This window comes from Astatotilapia calliptera, chromosome 7 (assembly GCF_964374335.1).
Source record: "Astatotilapia calliptera chromosome 7, fAstCal68.1, whole genome shotgun sequence".
NCBI lineage: Eukaryota > Metazoa > Chordata > Actinopteri > Cichliformes > Cichlidae > Astatotilapia > Astatotilapia calliptera.
This window is the reverse complement of record NC_137428.1, coordinates 23,784,702-23,804,831: the sequence shown is the minus strand read 5'-3', so window position 1 is coordinate 23,804,831 and position 20,130 is coordinate 23,784,702. Positions and strand designations below refer to the sequence as shown.

General features: G+C 44.0%; 1 protein-coding gene across 5 annotated transcripts; it reads left to right on the top strand.

Moving 5' to 3' along the window:
- The first annotated feature begins 1,375 nt into the window (after positions 1-1,375).
- Positions 1,376-11,284, top strand: pax8 (paired box 8). 5 transcript variants are annotated; one of them, XM_026173767.2, is made up of 12 exons: positions 1,376-1,531; positions 3,420-3,573; positions 5,201-5,342; positions 5,474-5,671; positions 5,875-5,951; positions 6,131-6,256; positions 7,062-7,237; positions 7,317-7,437; positions 7,669-7,926; positions 8,138-8,239; positions 9,404-9,493; positions 10,232-11,284. In XM_026173767.2, the coding sequence occupies exons 2-12, from the start codon at positions 3,552-3,554 to the stop codon at positions 10,300-10,302; spliced, it is 1,383 nt and encodes a 460-aa protein (XP_026029552.1). In that variant the 5' UTR covers positions 1,376-1,531; positions 3,420-3,551; the 3' UTR covers positions 10,303-11,284. The 5 variants fall into 5 exon arrangements, with proteins under 5 accessions (XP_026029552.1, XP_026029551.1, XP_026029553.1 ...); XM_026173766.2 differs by having other exon boundaries at positions 5,177-5,342; XM_026173768.2 differs by lacking the exon at positions 7,669-7,926 and having other exon boundaries at positions 5,177-5,342.
- Positions 11,285-20,130: the final 8,846 nt, after the last annotated feature.

Genomic DNA, 20,130 nt, shown 5'->3' with positions numbered 1-20,130 from the left:
ATGTGCTGGCGTTTGTGTTTATTTTAAAACACTCGACCCTTTGTCCAGCAACGGCTCTGACCTGACCATGTGCAGTGGCAGAGCTTTTCAAAGACGACGAATGAACGATTTCCAGAGCGCAAAGTTGATTCTTTCTTTCTTTCTTTCCCAGATCGTATTCTTTTAAGTCCATATGGCCGAGTAAAGCCACTTGAATTTGAGACAGACGACACGGTGCCATTGGTGTCTGTTATTAGAGGTGTTGTGTTTGTTTTACAGGCTCATGAGAACAACGTTTAACAGCGTCTTAAACTCACCGGGATCCTGACACCCTGCTGTCACATCACGCACACGCAGGGGCCTGCTGCAAGTACGGTGCAGAAAGTCAAACCAAGAACTACTTTTTTTTTCAACTACACAAAACCACTACGTGGACACACTGAAGCACGGATGCGTTCTTTACATAAAAGCTGGAAAAAGCTCAAATGCAAAAAAAATCCTTTAGTGTCTTGCAGCTTATTTCAGAAGCCCCTCTGTCTCCTGTGTGAGCCAAAAACTTTTTATTTTTTCTCGTCATATTTAGTTGTTTTTTTGTTTTTATTCTAATGCTGTATGCAACCAGTAAAAGGTTTACCTTGTATCGTTTTTTAAAGACATGCAGGCTAATTTTTGTTGTTAAATATGAAGGAAGAGAGCAACATTTAAAAATAAGATATAGATGAAGTACAACAAAAATTATAGGACCAGAGGTTAATTTAATTTTCGTGTTTTTATTTATTATCTATTTATTTATTATTCGCGGAGTATTTTATTTTGGTAAAGACTAATTATTTGAATTGTTATTACTTTTATTTTTTGGTTAAACTATATTTATATAAATAACGTGATTCCTCATTGGTTGCGAAGATTAATTTGTTTCCCCCGATTTAATTTGGACATAAGAGTCTCTCCTGCTGACCTGAGAGTATTTTCCACCTTTCATTTTCTGCTCTTTGTTCAGTTAAAAAAAAAAGTTTTGCAAAACATTTTTCAGTGGGACTCAGTGGGATCCTCCAGAGTCGCCTGTCAGGGAGGCATCGCAGCAAATCGTGTGGAAGTCGGGCCCGGTGTCACACGCCGGTTCACCATCTAATCAAAGCGGGCTGTCGCTGGAGGTGAATAGAAACAAGCCGCCTCCTGACAAGTGTTTCCGTACAGTCACTCAGGGGGTGTGATGCCATCAGAGCCCGCGGTCAGTCATCCTGTCCCACTTTTTCCCCTCTCCTCCTCAAAAAAAACCAAAAAACCCCAAAACCAACCCAAAACACACCTCCTCCATCCTCCTCGTCCAATGGCTGCAGTGCTCCATCCTCTGCGCAGCCCTGCTGGATAAAACCTGAGTCAGTGCCGACTGCGCACACACGACGCAACACAACGCAGCACAACAGCGGTCCATCCTCCTCCAACGCGGCTCGGACGCACACCACCAGAGATCGTTTGGATAATATCAGAATATTTGCTGTGGAACATTTTTTATGATTATTGCTGTTATTTCGAGCTCCTGCGTGGAAAGGTAAGCCCTCTTCTAAAGTGAACATGTTTTCTGTGTGATCTGTCATGTCTGAATGAGAACGTTAGACAATCCTGACAACACGGAGAGAAATCACCGGGCAAAATGCTGCGAGACAGAGCTCAGGGTTAAACGCTGTTTAACAAGACGTTATCTAAAGAATTTAATTAAAGTTGAAAAATGTGCGCAGAAAAAAACAAAGAGTGTGTCTGTTTTGTGTCTTTAAGTGACATAATTCGAGTGACCTTATAGGCACGGGTCCTCGCGCAAAAACAGATGAATAATTCTTATTAATTTTCCAAAGTGCATTGATTTCTTAAAATAAATAAATAGTTCCTCCTAAAATAAAAAGCACCCCCATCACAGTCAATGATACATTCATTAACGCAAACTGTCTTGTTTTTATGCTAAATTTGGAATTGTGAGCAAAACAGCGAGGCCTTCAATTTCTGCTGGAAATCACGTTTTACACTGAACATTTATAACCGTCGTTAATACAAGCGATCGAAAACAGCGGGCAGCTTATTAAATTAATAATTACACAGTTTTAGCCATGATACATTCACGTCCAAACGTAAAAGTTAGCCCGCCGTGGATCATCTGTGTACCGGCTCTTTATTTGGCCTGATCGAAGTAAATTAAATAAAACACACTTGATTTAATTTTACATTAGAGTCATGTCATATTAGTTTAAATGCTTTTAAATTTTTCTTCACCAGCTACCTCCAATTTCCATTATTAATAATCATCTAGAAGTTCGATTATTTTTTAAGACTATCACACATGTTTCAGGTTTCAAAATATTACATATTTCTAATTGCTAACAAAAATAAGTCAAATAAAGTCAAATAAAGTAAGTACTTACCAAAAAAAAGTAGATAACTGTCATTGGATTGTTCAGCGAGATTAAAAGTGTGTTTCAGTTAATAATAAATGAATTAGTATCAGGTAAATTAGACCTGGGCATGCGCTGTATGGATTATTAGTACCTGCGATGTTAAAGTTATTGCAGGTAAACTGAACTGAATCAGGCCGTCCAGGTGTCCTGTCCGTCATTTAAAACTGCCTCCCAGCAGGTCATGACAACATTTTGAACATTTAGAGAAACCAGCAGCGGCTTTATTGACTTTTGATCCACTTCTGCTTACCTGCTTTTTTAGGACGGGCGTCATATCGTTTCTTTTTTTCTTTCTTCCCTCGTTACTCATAAATTACCACTTGATGTTTTTGCTCATTTTCGTGAGAATTTCCCAGAGCTGAAAAGTCCTTCAGTGTACAGCAGCTGAACAGATGAAGCCTGTAGACAAGAGACACACACACACACACACACACACACACACACACACACACACACACACACACACACACACACACACACACACACACACACACACACACACACACACACAGCCAAAAACAATGGATCTAATCATTATACAGACCTGGGTGTCCTTAAACCGAGAAATGATAACACATTGTTATTTTTCATCTCTCTAGCTGGCCTCTCACTTTAACACATCCAACGTGAAGTCCTGTCATTTCAGCTCCATGTCTCGTAGAGACTGCTGCCATGATGTTTACCTCGGCTTTCATTCGGTACTGACTGAATATACATAAATGTATCGCTATAATAAACAAATCATCGCTATAATAAGACAAATCAAATACAGTCTTTATAATGCCATAAAGATTATGGCCTAAATCTCCTGCAGACTGTTCAATCATCACACCGTAGCCCACTAGCACAAGCAGGTGGGCCACAGGTAGACCTAACGGTGTGAGATGAACGCGCAGGGAGGAAACGTTTGTTTAGTAGGAGTTCAGAGGCCGCACAGATATGACCAGCAGCCAGTTCAGCAGCCAGTTTCACAAACACCTTGATGTCCTGCAGCTCGAAGTTGGTGGGAGAACACTCATGCCAGACCAGGCAGGGGTAGGAGTATAAACACACTTTAACCGGGTCGGCGTGGAGGAGGAGAGCGTCACGTTCAGCTGGTGGAGCAACAAGCACAAACTCAGGGATATGTCCAGTAACACCGGGAGAGGTAAATACTGAGATGTGTTCTTCTATGAAGACCGTGGATTATCTATCTATCTATCTATCTATCTATCTATCTATCTATCTATCTATCTATCTATCTATCTATCTATCTATCTATCTATCTATCTATCTATCTATCTATCTATCTATCTATTAACCCATGCTTTGTTTTTCTGTGTGTGCGTGGTGTCAGTGCGCCGTGCGCGTTCACGCACTACCCCCCTGTCCGCCTCGGGGCCGCTCCGCTTTAATATCCTGCAGGTTGATGAAGCTTGGCAGGGAGATTTTTTTCCACACTCGGCTGGCAGCGTTAATAGAGGCTGCCCTCCCTCCATGCCTCGGCCTCGTCCGGCCGCTGTTTGATGTGGAAATGAAAGCTGGGGGGGAAAAGAGAAAAGGCTGAGAGAAACGAGCGACTCAATGGGGTTAAATTAAAAGCAATGGTGTTCTTGCAGAGTCACCACCGTGCAAGCCTTTAGAGAAGACATGGAGGATATGCCGGGGCGAAGCAGGGGAGCACTTTGTGCCTAATTTGTAGTAAATGCGCGCAGAAAATCAGCTTCATGTGCATTAAAAATGAAAAAAAAAATCACGTTATTGTAGAACACCAGTCACATTTCTGTAGTGTAAAAAATACATATACATATTTTTTATATGTGCCAGAGAACAGATATTAAACTTTAATAATTCATGTGAACAGATGCTTCTCAAAAACAGGCTGGAAACGCATAAAATAATAAAAACTGAGTATAGACAATCCGATTTTTTTCTTTTTTTTACTTGAACTTCACAGTTTAAAATGTTACCCCACCCCCACCCCCCTCCACCTCGCCCCTTCACTGAGTGACATGTTCTCCTGAAATGTAAAATAACATTAGTCACTGTCACTGAAGCCAACTGAGCCTCAAATTAGCGGCCTATAAATGGGAACTGTGAGGAGAAAAGCCTGAAGGTGTTATTTATAAGGAGGCGATTAGCCAGTGGGATCATCAAAGAACCATTAGTTTTTCCAGAATGCGCATTTCTGTTTGTTGCCAGTGTTAAACACAAAAGCAATTTCACACCCAAAATAACTGAAGTTTTGATCAATATCAGCTTTTTTCCTATTTATAAAACTTTTAAACACACAAAAAGCTTCCAGAAAAGACTGACGCTAACCACATCCAAGTATCAAAAGGTCTCACTAACCTCCACGACTCACTGCCATCTTGTTTATTATCTAAATCTAAAACATCAGTCTTGCTTTAGGGATAAATTCTGTTTACTTTAGATAAATTAAATATGCCCGGTTCTGCAAAATATAGCACTAATATGTAATCATTAGTATTTTTTTATTTCTTTTAATTATTTTTATGTTATATTTTAAATAAAATATAAATAGATTAAAACACTGAGTAAAGTTCTGGTATGAATCTGTAAAATCTGTGTGTGTGTGTGAACTTTTAGATCATTTCTTTCCATGCAAACAGCTTTTATAGAGTTAACCTGGATAAATGATGTGTGAATCAGCAGGTGTGATTGAATCAACATGCATGTGTGCGTGTGTGCAGACAGGTGCACGTGAGTTCCATGACATTTATAAGTGTTCATCCCCCCTCCTCCCCCAGGTCATGGGGGTCTTAACCAACTAGGTGGAATGTTTGTTAATGGACGCCCGCTTCCGGAGGTGATCCGGCAACGCATTGTGGACATGGCCCATCAGGGGGTTCGGCCTTGTGACATCTCCCGGCAGCTTCGAGTCAGCCACGGCTGCGTCAGCAAGATCCTGGGACGGTGAGTCCTCAACTTCCTGTTAATTGTTCCTGTTAATGAGAGTCTCGAGAGCTGAGAGGTTGCTTAATCATCAGGAGCACTTTTATGTCCCGTCTAAACTTTCCACTTACAAAATCATCTTTCCCTTCCAGCTACTATGAAACAGGCAGCATCAAGCCCGGTGTGATTGGCGGCTCCAAGCCCAAAGTGGCCACTCCTAAGGTTGTGGAGAAGATCGCTGAGTACAAGAGGCAGAATCCCACCATGTTCGCCTGGGAAATCAGAGACCGGCTGCTGGCGGAGGGAGTGTGTGACAGTGACACAGTGCCCAGCGTGAGCTCCATTAACAGGTGCCAAACTGAATTATGAATGAAATCGTGTAAGCCGGGGTTCAGGTGGTTAAGCAGCATTTAGCTGTGACTGGCTGAGTTCGGCTGAGCTGAATGGCTGAGACTGAGTGTGCTGCCTTTGTTTTGCCTTTGTGTGTGTGTGTGTGTGTGGTATAATTAGTGGGAATGCTTTAATCCATTAAAAATTGTTGTTTTTGTTCCAGAATAATCCGAACGAAGGTCCAGCAGCCGTTTAACCTTCCTCTGGATGGAAAAGGCCTGAGTCCAGGGCAAACTTTGAGTAAGTCTGCACCACTTATGAACACATGCACGACAACAAGGGATGCAGGAAAGGATTAGGATTAAATACATTGCTCTGCGAGATTAAACTCGGGCCTCTCGTCACATCAGCAGCAAAGAGCTGCGCAGTATCGTTGTCTCAGATCTGTCTTTGTTGTTCTCTCTTTCTCTCGCTCTCAGTCCCCAGTTCTGCGGTCACCCCTCCAGAATCCCCGCAGTCGGACTCTCTGGGTTCAACTTACTCCATCAGTGGCTTGCTGGGTATTCCTCAACCCAACGGCGAAGGCAAAAGGAGCCACGATGACAGTAAGAAATCAATCTAGCAAACAAAACACCGCAATCTGAAGCTTATTCATAAGAAAGACTGGGTTACTGCCCACTATCCTTAACAATACTGAGAAAACAAAGGCAAATATGGCTGGAAAAACTTGTTTCTAGGTCTTCTGCAGGCATGCACTCTAAAACTTTTAAAGATGAAAACAAGTATGGCTCTCCCAGCTGCTTTATTTAATCATTAATCTGACCTTGTTTCCTGTAAGAACACTTTCCTGTTGCAAGGGTAAAACAGGCCAAAAGTTGTCCCTCGAACGGAAATTCAGCTTTACTTTATTAAGGTTTGCAAGGTCCTGTGCACGACAGGGCACGCTTAACACCAATCACTGTGACACAGCAGCTTCTGTCCTGTTCTTCAGCATTTAGACAGATCTCAGTTTTTCCTCCAATAACTAAAAAGCTGACGTCTGTCAGGGACGCAGGCAATCAAGTCGTTGATATCAGTGTAATCATTTGTTAGCGGTGATTTATGGCCTGCTTTAGTTTTATTAATGTTGTGATTTCTAATAAATTCAAAGAAGTAGTAAGAGAGCGCAAACTTGGGATGGAGCTCTGAGGGACGCAGATGGCCACAAAGAACTACAAACCAGTTAATTAAGATTAGAGCCACTTAGGAACTGTGCCAAAGAGACAAGCTCTTTAGCTCTTTAGTTTTCAAATAATTGAAGGGGCCAAAATCTTCTCAGAGGACATTTAAAGACCTTCAGGATAAAATTACTGTTTGCCAGTTTAACACGAAGCTTTCCTCCTCCTCTATCCTCCTCGTTGCCTCTCACAGGTGATCAGGAGAGCTGTCGGCACAGCGTGGACTCTCAGGGCAGCGGAGGCATCCCGAGGAAACAGATGAGAGTGGAACACTTCCCCCCCGCCTCGCAACATCTGGACTGCGGCTTCGATCGTCATCACTATCCTCCGGATTCATTTGGATCAGCAGCAAACAGCAAAACCGAGCAGGTACCGACTGTTTGGACTGAAAAGCCTCATTTCATTTTTTTACTTGTACACTTGTAACAGCAGCCTTTATCATCCTCAGACTCTGTACCCGCTGTCCCTCATCAATGGTAGCCTAGACGAAGCCAAGACCAGCCTCTCATCATCCAGCTCTGCCATTGGACGAAATCTGTCGGCACACCAGAGCTACACCATGGTGACTGGTGAGACTCTTAATGCTGGATTATGCTCTTTAACCTCCATTAACCACAGGGCCCAGAACCCTCCACATGCTGCCGCTCACTCTTTGTTCAGTTTTGGCATTTCACACAGTTCTTTTAGTCCTGCGTGTTTTTTCTTTTTTCACTTCCACCCATGTTCACCATTTGTTTTTGCTTTGTTTTGTTTTTTTATTTCCTTACCCACGCGCTGCACACTGGCTCTCGCCACCTCAGAGCCCGTACAGACCCTGCCACTTTGTCTAAAACAGGAAATGTCCCCAGAAGTGACCAGCACAACCCCCTCCCCAAACATGGCAGCCTGTAACCTGGCTTTTGTGGAGCTGCACGCGCTGCAGAAACCCATTTCTGTCAGCGGCAGCAGCTGCAGCGGCAGCAGCAGCAGCAGTTCCAACCATTTCCCCAACGCCTTCAACTCATTCTCCCATCATGCACCAGTGTATGGGCAATTCAGCAGTCAGTCTGTCATCTCAGGTAACGCAGCCATCCATCTCATCTCTGTTTACTTTTTGCTCATTCGTTTATTTTTCGGCATTTGAATGCTGCAGAAAGTTAAATGATAAACTGATCCTATCGTTTCAGCTTCAATTCAGTCTTTGCATCTTACACGTTTGTCCAGCACAAAACACCAATCTAAACATCCACCTCGGTGTTAAAGATGTGCGGCTTTTTTGTGTGCTTTCAGGGCGCGACATGGTGAGCTCCACCCTCCCTGGCTACCCACCTCACATCCCCTCCCCTGCTCAGACGGGATACTCTTCCTCTGCAATCACGGGAATGGTAGCAGGTAAGGAGCTGACCCGAAGGAATACGTTTTTGTTTTAAAAATGGAAAAATGGAAAGACAAGTAGAAAGAAAGAGAGAGAAAGAGGAGGAAGGAAAGGAAACAGAAAGAAGGAGCAGGGCAGGATGGCGGCTTGTAGATTAACCAGGAGACGGGCTGAGTTAATGAGTAGTCTTGCCAGGGTGAACGAGCGCAGGGGTGCACGTGAGCCCGATGGGGAGGGGTACAGGGAACTGGCTGGGGTTCCACCCTGCTGCCCACACCCTCTCACCCAGACACCTCTTACCACACATCGCCATGGGAACCAGGGGGCCCAGGAGGGAGATGCAATGGTTGTGGGTGGATGGGGCGTAAAGCTGGGAAGAGTAGAAGGTTTTTTTGTTGTTGTTTTTTACTGTGTGTGTGTGTGTGTGTGTGTGTGTGTGTGTGTGTGTGTGTGTGTGTGTGTGTGTGTGTGTGTGTGTGTGTGTCAAGATGCCTGCATGTGAGCATAGAGAGAGAGAGAGAGAGTGTGTATGTGCATGTATGTGTGCGATCTGCCTTTTTTTTTTTTTTTATTTGAAGTCTGCCCTCCGAAGCGCGAAATGAGAGGGTCTGATTTATTATTTTTTCTGGTGGGCTCGCTGTGAGGAAGCGTTGATACACAATTACCGAGTAGGGGGGGGGCAGAAAAGGAGGAGGAGGTGGGGAGCTCAGGGATTCATTCCAGCCAACATAATTACCAATTAGATATTGGAATGTTTAAAAAAAGAAGAAGAAGAAGAAGAAAAGAAAAATGAAAGAAAGAGGAGTTGCCAGACAGGAAGTGCAGGATGGAGAGAGGAGGAGGACATTTCAGAGGGCAGAGGCTGAACGATGGAAGGGGCCTAAGCGCTGGAGAAAGAGGGCGTAAAGGCTAGCTGTGTGCACGCACCACTGGGCCGAGGGATTTTACCCTCAGCCATCCACCTGCACCACAGATTAATGGTTTACAGGCCGCACTAACTGTCGGTGAATTATGAGCTAAGGCTGAACAGATGCTGGCACTCAGACAAACAACCTGCCGAGCTCCTTGCAATGCTCCAGCTTTGCATTTTAATAAAAAACGTCTCCTCGCGTGTTTCAGCTCGGAGCGTTTGGACTGTTTGCTCAACTTTATTTTTAAAATGTTCTTTTCCTTCTCTGCAGCAGGTGCAGACTACTCGGGTCAGTCCTACAGCCACTCGCCCTACACCTCGTACAGCGAAGCCTGGAGGTTCACCAACTCCAGCTTGCTGGGTGAGTAACTGAGCACACGTAAGCCCAACCCCGTGCATATTTGTTACTAAGGCGGCGAACGTGTCCCCTGCGGAGCTTCTCCAGAATTCACAAACGGTTTACGAGAATTTTCTCTCTGACCTTATGATTCAGAAACATTTCACTCTGACTAGAATTTAATAGACGGCCTACCAGGAAGTGGCGCGCGTGACACCTAATGCACTTTTTGACCCCCCTACCTTTCTTTAACATATTCATTTATCTTGGTAAAAATTTTGCTGTATTAAAAGCCACATCTGGGCTGCAGACAAAACAATATAACATCAGACAACTGGTAAAACAACTTTTCATTAACTAATGAGCAAAAAGTCATCTAAACCTTTAACATTTCCATTTCTCGACACTGAAATGTACAGTAGCTTGAAATGTATTCATTTTTACCTCAAAGACAGCAGTGTATGCAGTATTGTTGTATTGTTACTGCAGTTTTGTGGAGTGCAGGCAGGCATCTTGTAGTCTAATTGCTGGAGAAACTCGCTTTGTATTCTCATCTCATCACCAAATTTTATTAATTGACAGATAGGTGGAGGTTTGATGGCTGATTTTCTGCTTGAAACATACCCCAGCATCACTCATGCTTTTAGGGTTTCCGGGTCCCTCATTACGTGCAGGTCGCGATGGGCCTTCAGCCTCAAAACACTCAGAGCCAAAGCTGTGACCACCAGCATCATCCAGCTCCATCTGTGTCTCCCCCCGCAGGCTCGCCCTATTACTACAGCTCGGCCTCCCGCACGGGCCCGCCATCTGCAGCCGCCTACGACCACCTCTAGTCCTCGCTGCTCGCCTCAGTCCTGATGGGCCTCCACGCCACGGTAAAGACTGGAGACCTTACCATCAGCTGATCTGATGTGGACCGAGACACGCAGCTCTAAACTGGAAGTGAACTCGAGACTTCTACTGATGACCCAGCAACACATTTTTTCTCTCCTTCTCGTCCTCTCATGGTCATCCTAAGCCTGCTCCTGTATTTATTTGCAGTCACAGACACCGTTTCCCAGGGTAGCTGTGACTCATGCACGTTTACACATTGCTAACCACGACCTCCTCCAGGGCTTGTTTCCACAGACTCCATGGGAGCATATTTTCAGTATGAATCCATTCAGCGCTGTTTTGGCCAAAGACTGTTTTCTTTCTTCTTCTTTTCTTTTCCTGGCACATCTGCAACTTGACTCCACTGATCCAGTGAATAAGAGATATGCAACTTCTTTGTACTGAACTATGCCTGCTTTGTTTACAACCTTTATTTGTTTTTCTTTGTTTTTAAGAAGAGGGAAAAAACTGAATCCTATCCTATCACCACGAATCAATTTCTATTCTCAATCTACTTGTATGCTTGCCTGCAAATTCAGTTTGTGATTATTATTATTTTATTTTTTGTTACTGTAAATTCTGATTTTACTGTTGGGGGGAAAAAAAATCACAGTTACAGAAGAAAAGCCTCCATACGCCCCTCAAAGACAATTACATATCTGTCCAGCAATATGTACATAATGTAAATGAAGAATTACTTTATGGGGGAAGTGATGCAGTTTCACTAAGAGGGGAGGGGGTGATGATGATTTGGCCACTAAAAACCAACAAGGCTTGAAATACGTTTGTTTTTGCTTCAGTTAAATTGAGTTTGTTGTCATGCTGATGTTCTGATGTTTGGTAAAAACTGTGACTATTTTTTCTTATACTGTTATTAATATTATTGCAGATGTACATAATGAATTTCTAAAGAATTATTTTAATTAAAGCATGACAAATTTATGTGCTTTTTCCCTGTTTGCTTTCTCAATTCTCCAGAGCTCAATATAGCAGGGAAATTGTGATACGTTAAATCGGTTATTATTATTATTATTATTATTATTATTATTATTGGTGACGTCATCGTTGACGCTATTTCGGTGAGCTGACCCCCCCTCCCCCCCAAAAAACAACAACAACAGAAAAAAAAACCTGAAATGCTTTTTTTTTTTCCACTCAGCATTTTTTTAAAGGACACAGTCAATGATCCCGAAAAACACGCGCATCTGTCTAATTTCTTTTTTTATTTTCTGCATCATGTACTTTTATTTGCAATTATTTCTTTCCTCTTTGCGGCCTCATTATAGAGCCGCCGTAACGAGGCCACGGTTCGGCGGTGCCGCGGCCCACCTGGTGCCACCACCACCTCCACCTACCGCGAGATTAATGGCGAGAGGTCGGGACGATTTTTTCCTTTTTAAAAAAAATACATTTCTTTTTAAATTTTTTGATAATTTAGAAAAAACAAAACAAAAACACAATATAAAAGATAATGAGACCGATAAAATAAATACATTTTCATTTTATTATTATTATGAAAATAAATGCGATAATAATGGTTTTTTTAATCTAACTTTTTTTTGTTGTTGTTTTATTTGTAACTTAATATCAGAGTATTTATTTGAAACCTGCACTTGAACCTGATTGAACTCCTGTGTTGGATCTTCTGAGCTGCTCTTTACTCTCATTAGACCACCGCGATCGCTGTAGTCGTTTTTTAGTTCACGAACTTCTGCACAGTTCATGGCCTAATTCATCTTTAAAGAAACCCTCAAGTCTAATTATGTAACTCCTCAATCAGACTGCATGAAGGGTTTTCTCTGAGACAATCACCTGAAGTCCTCAGTCAGAGGATCTGCTGATGAAGATCAGCCCTGACACGTTTCTGTTTACAGTATGCGCTCCTCTTTCTTTTTCTTTCCCCCCTCAAGTCTTCCATCTCCTCACATTTCACCATTTCCTGACTCACTCCTTTACACCCCCTGCTTCCTCTCGCTCCTCCAGCCAAACCACTGTAGACACACACACACGCGCACACACACACACACACGCACACACACACACACTGCTCTGTAAACTTTAAACAACACCAGAATTTCATCCCATTGTTGTCCAAGTGGCCTGGTCCACCCCAGACAGCCCATCAACCACCCAGACGCTCATTGGTTGCAAGTCCCTTGCTCAAGCATGCAGAGACATGATACACATCCATATACGCTCGTTCGCGTTCATGTGCCTCGCTGGAATGAGGAAAATCTTTTAAGTGAAACCCTTTTTTTCAGCTTCTCCAGCCAGCTGAGGACCAGCCAGAGAAATAACAGCAGCGAGCGTTAAACATTAACAGTCCTGCTGCCAAAAAACCCCACACATTACAACTGCTCCACAGACGACACAACAGAAATAACTCCTCTCTGTCTCTCCCCGGGCCTATTAGTGAGGAGGTTTCGGGCCACAGTGCTTCTGGTAATGAGCCCGGCAGCACAATACGGGCACCGGGCCGGAACAGCTGAGGGCAGACAAAGCTGGCAGGATGGGGCGACAGGGACTTACTACATTTAACAGAGAAACCGTACTAACACTGTGCCCGTGAGTGTGTGTGTGCGAGAGACGGACAGACAGAGTGAGAGTGTGTGCTTGTGTGATATAACATTGTGTGTGGCGGTGAAGGCATGTGTCCCATTATCATTACTGGGACAAAGTGAAAGGCAGAATGGAGGGGGGCCCGGCAGAAATTGCTGCCAAAAAGGCAACAGAGGAGTGTGTGGCAATCAGTGGAATGACGGGCTGGGGTTGTCCTGCTCCAGTCATCTGGAAAGTTCTCCACTTATCTCTGGGCCCGAGATACTGGCCCACCAATTCAGCCTGACGAATACGTATAATGTAGGCTGGCAGAGTTTGTCCACCCAAATGAGCTGCAGGACACGCCGCTGTTTTTAACTGTGAATGGCAGCGCTGCCAGGCGGGCCCCGCCCGGGTCAACCTCTTTGTGACCCTTGATTAGACCCAGATTGTGTGAGTGAACCCATTACCTTATCACTAATTACTCTGAATGATTATTCTGAACTTCTCCTTCTTTAACAGAGTTAAAGGGGCAGAAGTGTGTTACAGGGAAATGTGCAACCCCATGGATGCATTTAAGAGAAGAACATGTGACGAGAAAATGATGAGTACGAGTGTGATGACGTTGGCAGCTGTAGTGTTGGTTCTGTGTAGCTCTGTGATACAGCAACTACTTCCCACAGTAGGGTAGCGTAAAGGCTAATGGAAGTGAGATTCATCGTACAGGTATTTAGCCTGTTTACTCAGTCCAGACCACTATCCAGCAATCTTACGTGCCAATATAACAGGAACCACAGTGGTGGTTTGGGAGGACTTATTGAACATTTAGCTGAGTTGTATGAAATGTATGATCTGCCTCAGTTCATATATTTCCATAGATTTCACAGGCTGACTCTCTAACTGTTACCCATGCAGAAGCAGGGAAACGTCACACGCCATGTCAGAAGCTTATTGCAGTCGTCACTGTGTGTCTCTGAATGAATGAACTGAGGTTGTTAAACTCACCTTTTCTATATAATCACCGGTGAAGTTGATCAGAAAATGTCCAACCAGTCTGCGGCTGCACTGCAACGGCTGACTGATACCACGGGTGTGGTGAAGGCTCTCCACTGACGTTGCATTGAAAAAAAACCCAGTATCATGTGGATGCTATACTCGTGCCTTCTTGTTGTTATTTCCACTACTACTGATAAACTAATTATTATTATCCAGCATTTCTGAGCCCTCGCTATTCAAAACCCCAATACCAGCGATAACAATGACAAGACAAAGACGGTAACAGATCTTCTAAGTGTACATTTTGTGGGGAGGGAGAGGAGGTTTTTTTCTACGGCCAGCTTTGAGGATCAATATCATGGGGTAGTTTCAATAGTAAAACTAATTTCATGTTCATGATGTCGTGATTTTCTTTTCAGTCCAATCCTTGCACCTGACCATTTTCAGAGGAATGTTTTTATTAATATCATCATTGTTTTGTTAAGCCACTTAACACTCAAACAAGCATAAAAAGTTCTTAACTTAAGGGATGAACCTGTGCAGTGTGTACACATAACAGAGCAACAGACAATAGCAAGTAACCCATTTTAAATTGTATCTGCCTGTTGCACAAACACATCATTTGTTCCCATTTAATTGTTTTATGCATCAACAAGGTGATTCGCAAAGAGCTATTAGCTGAAAACTTGGTATATCTATGTATAGTGTGCAGCGTGGAGGACAAAAGAAGAAGCAGCCGTTCTGAAAAACTATCCACAGCAGTATTAACAGTATCTAAAAATGATCTCCTTAAGAAGCAGGCTGAGGTATGCCATATTAGACAAAAACTGCCCATATGGAAAAGATATATATAAATCTTATAAAGTTTGTATCTGTCTTGTGTGAAACTTGTATGAAAAGCATACAAGAGGGAAAACAGATATAAGATCCCTTGAAAAATTATATAAATGAAACTTGTATGTTTTGGATACTTCCTACAACAATATATGAAAGTAATGAGAAAGTGGCCACTTTCATGAGTAAATCATATAAGTTATTACTATTTCTTTTCCATGTGGGTGGACTGAAAATCAGTGGCAACAGGTCTGGTGGAGTAATAAAACCATCAGATTTTGATCTGCTATGCGATACCATTTGGAAAGGCTCTGATTGGCAACAGCTTTGTTGTTCAGCCTGATAATGATGAAAGCATACCTGGAACACTGTCAGCCATGGATTGGCCTCCCCAAAGCCCAGACCGCAACATTATTGAAGCAGTGTGGGATCAATTTGACCGAGAACAGATCAAAAGGCTGCCAGCATCCATTACACGTATTTCAATAACTTGCTGCACGCATTTCCCATGTTCCTCAAAAAAAAAAAAAAAGAAAAAAAAGAAAGAAGGAGTGGCTCAAGATTTTTGCACAGTACTGTATATTGTGGTTATGACCTTTATCTAGTTCAAGGTGGAGGACCAAACCACCTACTGCAATCATCATCTAAATTTCACTGTAAGTCAATTTGCTCTCATAGGCCCGAAAAGAGGCCTCAGAACACCTGAGCAGACTTCAAATGATATCACCTCTCTCAAATTTCAAGAAGTTATCTAATCTCCTCCATCTTTAACTCTAATGCAGCTGGAACAAATGTGCCAGTCAAACAGAGCAAAGTGGCCAAACAGAGGCTGTTTCTGTGTCGGAGCAGGTAGAAGGAGGAAACACAGGTGCCCTGTGTCATACCGGCCTATTAAACAACACTCAGACCCCGAAGGCAGGAAGCTACTATTGACCAGGAGACATCAAGAAAAACGCACCTTTCAAAGCACACACACACATGCAGCACTATACACACACGACGGAGGTGGATAAAATCTTCCAGGTATCAGGTCCTGCCCCGAGGGAGAGGACTGACCTGCAGAGGCCAGTGCAGTCAAACACCCGGCCGACAAACACCTCATTCAACGTCACACAGACATGCTGATTGTGCTGATTTATCCTCCACCCGCACACAGAAGATCAAAGATTACCAAGCAAAGGAAGAACACAAATATTCCTAGAACTGCTTCGAAAACTTATTCTTGTACGGGCTAAAAGATGAAACGAGATAAAGAAGTTAAACATTCCCGATCCGCTCTGCGTGCCGCATTGACCCTCTGTTTGTCCTGCATCTAAAAAAACCACAGTCTGCGCCTGAGGAGTACTGTCAGACTCTTGAGTGTGTGTGTGTGTGTGTGTGTGTGTGTGTGTGTGTGTGTGTGTGTGTGTGTGTGTGTGTGTGTGTGTGTGGGTGGACGATGAAGGGTAAAAAGAGGTCATGCATTAAAATGCCCTCAAGCAAGGCACTTGGCTTAACTCTTTTCAACAAGAGAGGCTCCTTTGCTGCTAAAAGGAAAAGGAGCTCTACTTCTTTGGACTGGGTCTGATTGGCAAATAAAATGAGAATGTCTGGCCGCTAGAGAAGCCACACTAATGAGTGCAGTTAAAAGGGAAAAAAATGGGAGTAAAAAAGGCAGATGTCTTCCTACAGTACCTCCTGTTTCTTGTAAAACAGATTACAGCGATAAAAGACTTTTCCCAAAACGATGCAAAAAGATAAATTTGCCTCAAAAAAATATATCGAGCGTGGGACGCTGGATAAGAGCGTGAGAGGATAAGAGTGGAGTTAATGTCTCGGTGAAAGAGGCAAGTGGGGTCTGAGTGGGGAGACGAAACTCATGAGAGGACCGCAAAGAGACTTCAAGGGCCCTGGACGGTGAAAGCCACACAGCACAACAGCAGCAGTCAAGAGCGGAGGGTGAAGACAGAGGCAGTGGAGGCGGTGGGTGGGTGGAGGGGAGACAAAGAAACATTTCAATAGCTAGAGTGGGAGAAATGAAGTGTTAGTGCAGATAAAAAGTAACAAGTAGAGCGTGCAAGGCGTCAGCGGCAGATGGAGAATGTGCATCAGGAGGAGCATTGAGGGCAGAAAAAAAGGGCACAGGATTGATTGTGGTGAAGTTTATGTTTGCTGGCAGTGTTTTCAGGTGTTTTGCGGCTTATGTGCGACCCAGGGTGGAGGTTGAGCAATGTTTAAGCCACCTCGTGTACACACAAGGGGAGGAGAGAAGCACAATGAAATGAGGAAGCCTTACGAGTCATAGCGGAAAGGGGGTCTATTCTGGATTGGCCCCTAATGATCACAACTTGAGGTCTTGCCTTTTTAATTACCCATCCAGGCCTGACTGAGACGCATCAAGCTCCAGAATGGAGAAGCGCAGATTGGACAAAAAAAACAGGCCACTTCCTTGGAAAGGATGCCCTCTGAACCCAGCAGCTAATGCAGCCCCTGCTGCTCCAGCCTGCTCGTTATTGTTCTTGGAGAGGAGGAGGAGAGAGAGGGTCACTCCAAAACAGGCCCACCACCATCACCGGCTGAAGTCATGGTCCACAGGCCATGTGAGAAGTGCTCCCGCTCGAGAGATCCTCTGCGACGCCACCGCCAAACGGGCACCTTCGGCACAGATTGCGACCCCGGAATGTAAACCATTATTAAAGCGTTTGTGTCTGAGCTGGAAAAGCAGGAGACGCTAATGGCTGCCTCTCGCTGTAACATTTCGTCACAGGCCCGAGAGCATGTAGGTTAGCCGAGATGGCGTCGGCCCCTCCCCGCCCCTCTGGAGGTGCTGTGACGGCCCCGGGCCCCCGTCACTCATGTGGCCAATCAGTCACCCTCATCTGCACAATCTGACTTTATCTTAATGAGCTGTTGTTATTTCCGTGAATGAATGGAGACAGTTTCCATTCAGAGGACAAGCTGGGCTTCATCGCCTGATGGAGAATCCCGGGTTTCTCTCATGTCTGTCCGTCCAGGAGGGGAAAAGATCTAAATATACAAAAACAGCTTCAGGTGCAATGAAACGTCCATTTGTTCAGAGCGTTCATCCGATTCTGACCCGCAGACGGGACGGTGTGTGCTTGTCTGTATTGTCTGTGCTCTTCATTGTGTTTCCTTATTGTCGCATCACATTCCTGTGTGGGGAATTTGTGTGTCTTTAGAGGTGGGGGTGGTGGTGGTTCTAGACATCCTGCTCTTTTGTTGGTCACCCCAGGTCGGCCGCTGCTCGACATGTCAGCCTGAGAGATCACAAAATAGGACCCGTGCCACCTAGAGCAGTGATCTCACTCACACACACACAAGCCCGTTCAGCTATCTTAGTGAGGACCTTCATTGATATAATGGTTTCCCTAGCCCCTTACCCTAACCCTAACTATTAAAAATGAATGCCTAACCCAGACCCTTACCCTAAACCTAACCGTAACCTAATTGTAACCCTGACACTAAAACCACATTTTGAGCCTCAAAAAGGCCTTCAAACTTGTGAGGACCGGTGAGTGTGTCCTCACAAGTCACTGTTGGTTCTCACAAGTATAGTAGAATGCAGATTTTCAGTCCTCACAAAGATAGCTAGACAGGAACACACACACACACACATATGCACAGACACACAGACAAGAACCGACGTGTACACACCTTGAGCTCTGCTGTCTGACACTGCTGGCACAGATGGGTTAAGGGTAACCATCACAGACAGACTTTATATTTTTCACTTTTTGAGGGTTTTTTTCTTCTTCGGGTGTCAGGTTTTGTTTTTTCCAGACCTTGAATAATTTTATTGGTTTAATCATCCTCTGATCAATAGTTGAAAACTCTTTGCCTCAGTTTCAGGGAGTCCAAAAGTCTGAAGAAGGTATGATCAGGTAAATGACCAGCATAAATTACTGTTCACGGTTTACAGTTTAAAACGTGATATACAGTGGGGCAAAAAAGTATTTAGTCAGCCACCGATTGTGCAAGTTCCCCCACTTAAAATGATGACAGAGGTCAGTAATTTGCACCAGAGGTACACTTCAACTGTGAGAGACAGAATGTGAAAAAAAAAATCCATGAATCCACATGGTAGGATTTGTAAAGAATTTATTCGTAAATTAGAGTGGAAAATAAGTATTCGGTCACCTCAAACAAGGAAAATCTCTGGCTCTCACAGACCTGTAACGTCTTCTGTAAGAAGCTTTTCTGTCCCCCACTCGTTACCTGTATGAATGGCACCTGTTTGAACTCATCATCTGTATAAAAGACACCTGTCCACAGCCTCAAACAGTCAGACTCCAAACTCCGCCATGGCCAAGACCAAAGAGCTTTCGAAGGACACCAGGAAAAGTATTGTAGACCTGCACCAGACTGGGAAGAGTGAATCTACAATAGGCAAGCAGCTTGGTGTGAAAAAATCAACTGTGGGAGCAATCATCAGAAAATGGAAGACATACAAGACCACTGATAATCTCCCTCGATCTGGGGCTCCACGCAAGATCTCATCCCGTGGGGTCAAAATGATCATGAGAACGGTGAGCAAAGATCCCAGAACCACACGGGGGGACCTGGTGAATGACCTGCAGAGAGCTGGGACCAAAGTAACAAAGGTCACCATCAGTAACACACTACAACGGCAGGGAATCAAATCCCGCAGTGCCAGACGTGTTCCGCTGCTGAAGCCAGTGCATGTCCAGGCCCGTCTGAAGTTTGCCAGAGAGCACATGGATGATACAGCAGAGGATTGGGAGAATGTCATGTGGTCAGATGAAACCAAAGTAGAACTTTTTGCTATAAACTCAACTCGTCGTGTTTGGAGGAAGAAGAATACTGAGTTGCATCCCAAGAACACCATACCTACTGTGAAGCATGGGGGTGGAAACATCATGCTATGGGGCTGTTTTTCTGCCAAGGGGACAGGACGACTGATCCGTGTTAAGGACAGAATGAATGGGGCCATGTATCGTGAGATTTTGAGCCAAAACCTCCTTCCATCAGTGAGAACTTTGAAGATGAAACGAGGCTGGGTCTTCCAACATGACAATGATCCAAAACACACCGCCCGGGCAACAAAGGAGTGGCTCCGTAAGAAGCATTTGAAAGTCCTGGAGTGGCCTAGCCAGTCTCCAGACCTCAACCCCATAGAAAATCTGTGGCGGGAGTTGAAAGTCCGTGTTGCTCGGCGACAGCCCCAAAACATCACTGCTCTCGAGAAGATCTGCATGGAGGAATGGGCCAAAATACCAGCTACTGTGTGTGCAAACCTGGTAAAGACCTATAGTAAACGTTTGACCTCTGTTATTGCCAACAAAGGTTATGTTACAAAGTATTGAGTTGTATTTTTGTTATTGACCAAATACTTATTTTCCACCCTGATTTACGAATAAATTCTTTACAAATCCTACCATGTGGATTCATGGATTTTTTTT